We start from the raw sequence: 4,894 nt of genomic DNA on the forward strand, positions 1-4,894 counted from the left end.
GCCCCGGTGCCAGGAACCGCCGGTCCTGGCAGTCTCGCCAAGCAGCAGCGGAAGTGGTGTTTCTCTGAGCCGGGGGAGCTGGATCGCGTGGGTCGGGGCAGTGGGCAGATAGAGGAATGCTCGGGCGAGGCCTGCTCGAGCTCTGGCCTGGCCAGGCCTGAACCGCCGGAGTTGCAGCATCCGGCTCTGGCTAAGTTCGAAGGTCACCAGGTCAGATGGCTGCCCCAGCCCCAGCCCCAAGGCACAGTGGACCTGAGCTCCGGGTCCTCGAAACTCAGTGATGCCCACAGGCCTGAGAGTCGGGGTCGGAGTGCTTCTGGAGAGGCCTTGGGAGATACCGGAGGCCCCATGCCCACTGCGCAGGTATGGAAGATAAGGGATGCGGGCTGGGGAGGGGGTGCAGAGATGCACATCTGGAAGACTGAAATCTTGAGCCACATTTGTTAACTGTTTACCTTCCAGGCTGTTCCTCACGGAGCAGAAACTCCCAGACCACTGTTTCAGACCAAACTTTCCAGGTGAGAGACATGGGCCACTCTGGGGACCAAGATGGGGGAGGCAGCTTTCATAGCTCTCGCCCAAGAACGGATAAAGCGACCTTGCAACCTCAGCCAACCTTCTGATTGTCTGTTGTAACCCGCCCACCCACTGTCTCCGGGGCACTGGGAGCTTCTTTTCTGGTCACTGTGGTCAGTGGAGGGTCACTGCCTTCAGGTTCTTGACTCGGATGGAGGCTGCAACAGTGTGTCCTGCAGAGGTCTTCCAGAGCGGCCCTGCCAACTGGGGACAGAGAGTCTCGGATACCTGCATTGCATCTGGCCGGCTCCCCTCCCTTCCTGATGATGAAGTGTTCCTGGAAGAAGACCTGCTGGTCCGGAAGAGACCACCTCTAGACTCCCTTGCCTCCCAGGGGCTCCCATCCAGGTACATTATGTTTTGCTTCCAAACAGAATGAGACGTGCCCCCCTCCACACACATCTCAAGAATGTTTGGGGGCAGAGAACCTGGGAGCCTGTGGCCTACCCAGTTGGGTATGTGGAGGTCAGCAGCCCTTGGTGGTCTGGTCGTGGATGGAGCTTGTTCTGACTGTGTCTCTTCTGTTTCTAGGGGCCATGCCACTGACCAGCAGTATGGAACTGGTGTGGGCCAAAGGGCTGGCCAGGCTGAAATCTCCCCAGAGTACCTTCCCCATGAGTGCCCAAGGACTGCAGGGGCAGGTGACTGCTGGCAGGGAGTGAACAGTTCTGTGGGTGGCTCCAGGCCCACAAACTGTAGCCCCACTGGGATTGCAAATGGTGACGTCCCAACTATTGACCCCACTGGACTGCTGGCCACGGACTCTCCCACAGCTGCAGAGCGCAACCCCCTCAATCCTCTCCCAGATGACGCCCTGGGACCTTCAGACAGTGATGTCCCAAACCCCCCTCATCACACTGCCCTGTCCTGGTGCTCTGGCCAGCTGGTTTCGGGGTCCACATGGCCCAGCCAGCGCCTTGAGGAGCTGGTTCAGGAGCTGGCCAGACTGGATCCTTCTTTGAGTGACACTCTTGCCTCCCACCCCAGTCCAGAGCCATCCCTGGGCCTGCTGGATGGCCTGATTCCTTTAGCTGAGGTCTGGGCTGCCATGAGACCAGCCTGTGGGGAGGCTGGAGAGGAGGCTGCTGGTACTTCTGAGCCAAGGTGAGTGAGGGGCACCAGGGACTTGCGATTCAGAGCTCCTGCTGTCCCAGGTAGGACAAGCCAGAGAGATGTGGTTTTGTCCCTGGGCCCTATCATTTCAGCTCAACCCAGCTCCTGCCAGCTTCTCAGGAGACAAGGCCTGTTTACCCTGCCACTCAGCCTGACCAGCCACATGGTCAGGTGTTCTCTGCACCAAACAACAGCACCCAGGCCAAAAAAGTGAGTGTGGAGGGGCTGGTGAGGCTGGCAGGGCCAAGAGCCCAGAGCCCAGAGCCCAGAGCCCAGGCAGAGAAGCCAGAGGCCGGGCCCAGCCTTCAGTACCGAGCTCTCCCTGCAGGTGGAGCTAGCCGAGCTTCTGCAAAAGATGCTGCAGGACCTGCACGCGGAGCAGGAGCGGCTGCGGGGAGTGGCCCAAGCGTGGGCGCGGCGCGGCGCGGCTCTGGAGGCCGCTGTGGGCCAGGCCTGCGCACCCCGGGAGCTGGAGCGGTTTAGCCGATTCATGGCAGATCTGGAGCGCGTGCTTGGCCTCCTGCTGCTGCTGGGCAGTCGCCTGGCCCGCGTGCGCCGCGCGCTGGCTCGGGCGAGCTCAGACGGCGACGCTGACGAACGGGTAAAAGGTGTTCGGGCCAGGGGCGTGCAGGGCAGTGAGGGGTCGGCCGTCTCCCGCTGCAATCGCCCCGGGAGCAGTGGCGTCCTGGCCCTGCTCACAGCCCCTTCTCCCCACACTCCAGGCATCGCTGAAGCAGCGACTCGGGCTCCTGCAGCGACAGCAGGAGGACGCCAAGGAGCTGAAGGAGCACGTGGCCCGGCGCGAACGGGCCCTGCGCGAAGTGCTTGTTCGGGCGCTGCCCGCTGCGGAGCTGCGCTCCTACCGTGCGCTGCTGGCGGGCAAGGCCGCGGTCCTGGCCCAGCAGCGAAGCCTGGACGAGTGGGTCCGGCTGCTTCAGAACCAACTGGACGCTGTTAGGAGCCATCTTAGCCATCGTCCCCTGTCTCCCAGAAGCGCCCCGGTACCCAGGGACCTGTCCTCAGGATAAACCACCCCTTCCTTCTCCCCTTAGGTAGTTTCAGGAGGTGGCCCCTGCCCCTGGCCCATACAACTGGGATGAGGTTGGTTTATCTGGTGCTTTTCTCTTGACGGAGTAGGGACCCTGGCTGGGGCCTCCGCATATACTCATGTGGCCTTACCCAAGTCTAGTGGGTTACTTGGTAATTAACTAACAGATTTTGAAATTTGCGTATTTCCCCTTATTGTGATGAGGGGGGCTCTGTCCGGGTTGCCTGGAGGGAGAGTAGACAGGTCAGGGGAGCACTTCGACTTAAGGTGCAAAGTACCTGCCCCAACTTTTTCAATAAAAGATTGTCCAAAGATATGTGTGTGTGTGACCTGCAGTGCAGCAGGGACAGGGGCCTTATTTACCCACATCAGGCACCAGCCCTGGTTACTAGAGCTGAAGAGGTTCTTGGCAGAGCGTCAGTCAGGTCTGGCAATGGCTAGGAAGGCTGGAGAGCCACGCCTGAAGACAGGGGACCAGGGGGATCCTGGGCCCTCAACTCCACTGCCACTGGTACCTCACTGTTCCCAGTGACCACATCACTGCCACAGAGACCTAGGTCCCATCGCCTGAGTCCAGGTCTCCTTAGCTGTTTTTAAGCCACCCCTTAACTTAAGCAGTGGGAACTGGGGTACTGTCTTCCTCCAAGACTCAAGGGCTAGGGAGTTTTTCCAAACTGAGGAGTTTGTTGCCTAAGACCCTTGACAAGTGTCTACTATGCTTGAACAGTTGGCAACATTCATTCCCAGTCCTGGAAAGAACTTTCTCTTCCAGTTATGATATCAAAACTGAGTTTATTCATCCCTCCTTCAAAGACTTGGGCCAGGGGCTGGGGGTGGAGAGGTAGGGGCTGCCCTGGTATAAATCGACACACTCTCCCGATTTATTTATTATCCTGATTTGCGCAGCAGCCCTGCATACATAGAATCAGTGTCAGGGGCTCAGATACACGTGTGAAAAGGCTCCAGTATTTGTAACTGCAAATACCAGGGCCAAGGACATTGTTCTGCCAATGTTCAGTGTGTTTTTGGAAGTCGGGCACATGAAAAGGCATGTGTCTGTGTATTTAAAGCCAAGTGACCCCAAAGTGAGAAAGCTCTGCTTCTGGCCTTGTTTTCTGATTCGCATTGTCACTAATGCAACTGGTTGGGAATTTTAAATGGTTGCATTCATACCGAAAGCATTAGTTGTAACAGTCGCGCTATTGAGCACAGAACAATGCGCACACTGTGCCTTTTTATAGAAAACATATGGCGCCCGCTGAGGCCGGTGCCGGTTCTGACTTGAGGCTCTGCTTCTCCCCTGTGAACACTGAGGGGGGGACTCCGCTCAGAGCTACTAATTTCTACCTTTTGCCCTGTGCAGTTCCCGTTGCTTTCTGCCATTGTGAGGTTCTTATTTATGTTTTTTGAGAGAGATTGTTGTTACAGGGCACGTGTGCTCGCCAGAGAGACAGAGAGTGAGAAATCACCCCGGGGCAGGGGAAGGATGGCCACACCGCAGGTACACATGCATAGGTGCCCGGCTTGAGGTTTAAGCCACCAGTTGGGACTTGAAACTGGGCCACTATGTGGGAGCCCAGCGACATAACCATCATGCCATCTGCTGGTCCCCCCCCCATGTGATATTCTTAGAAACACAGTTAACGTCGTCCATTAAGCCCAAGGGAATGGTGTATTTCAGACAAAGCACCCCCATATCCAGCTGGGTGTGGGGAGAGCAGGGTGGGGGTGGAGGAGTCTGCTATCTCCTGGTTAAGAGAGGCTTTGGTTCTGAGCTCCCCCCCCCACCCCGACATGGCCTCAGATTTCCCTGTGCTTCTCCCTACCAGTGGCCCCCAAAGTAGGGCCACCTCTCTTGCGCCAGTCATTCCGCCTTGTCGCTGCCTCCTTGCCGGCCCAGTTCCTCTCTCGTCCATACCGTTATTCCTGCAGAGGGCAAGAACGAGCTGATCGCAGACTTCAGACTGCGGGGACCCGACGCTCGGTGAACCGGCCCTTCAGGACACTGCCAGCAGGGGGCACCCTCTCCTCGCGGGGACGGCGTCTGCCTTGACCTCGCGGCCACAGCCGGCCCTGCTACCAGGCCTGAGCTAGCTGCAGCAGCTTTCCCTCTGCCTGCGGAGCCGGGGAGCCGTGGAGACGGAACGGTCACCCTAC

General features: G+C 58.4%; 1 protein-coding gene across 1 annotated transcript in view; it reads left to right on the top strand.

Moving 5' to 3' along the window:
* The window catches only part of SHROOM1 (shroom family member 1), a 5,694-nt gene extending 2,641 nt beyond the window's left edge, over window positions 1–3,053 (top strand). The window contains 8 exon segments of the mRNA XM_014583566.2: window positions 3–363; window positions 463–518; window positions 715–924; window positions 1,108–1,680; window positions 1,749–1,899; window positions 2,018–2,290; window positions 2,412–2,687; window positions 2,689–3,053. Coding sequence (XP_014439052.1) covers window positions 3–363; window positions 463–518; window positions 715–924; window positions 1,108–1,680; window positions 1,749–1,899; window positions 2,018–2,290; window positions 2,412–2,687; window positions 2,689–2,745 — 1,957 coding nt within the window. The 3' untranslated portion in view covers window positions 2,746–3,053.
* The last annotated feature ends 1,841 nt before the right edge of the window (window positions 3,054–4,894 follow it).

This window comes from Tupaia chinensis, unplaced genomic scaffold (assembly GCF_000334495.1).
Source record: "Tupaia chinensis unplaced genomic scaffold, TupChi_1.0 Scaffold144346_1, whole genome shotgun sequence".
Lineage (NCBI taxonomy): Eukaryota > Metazoa > Chordata > Mammalia > Scandentia > Tupaiidae > Tupaia > Tupaia belangeri.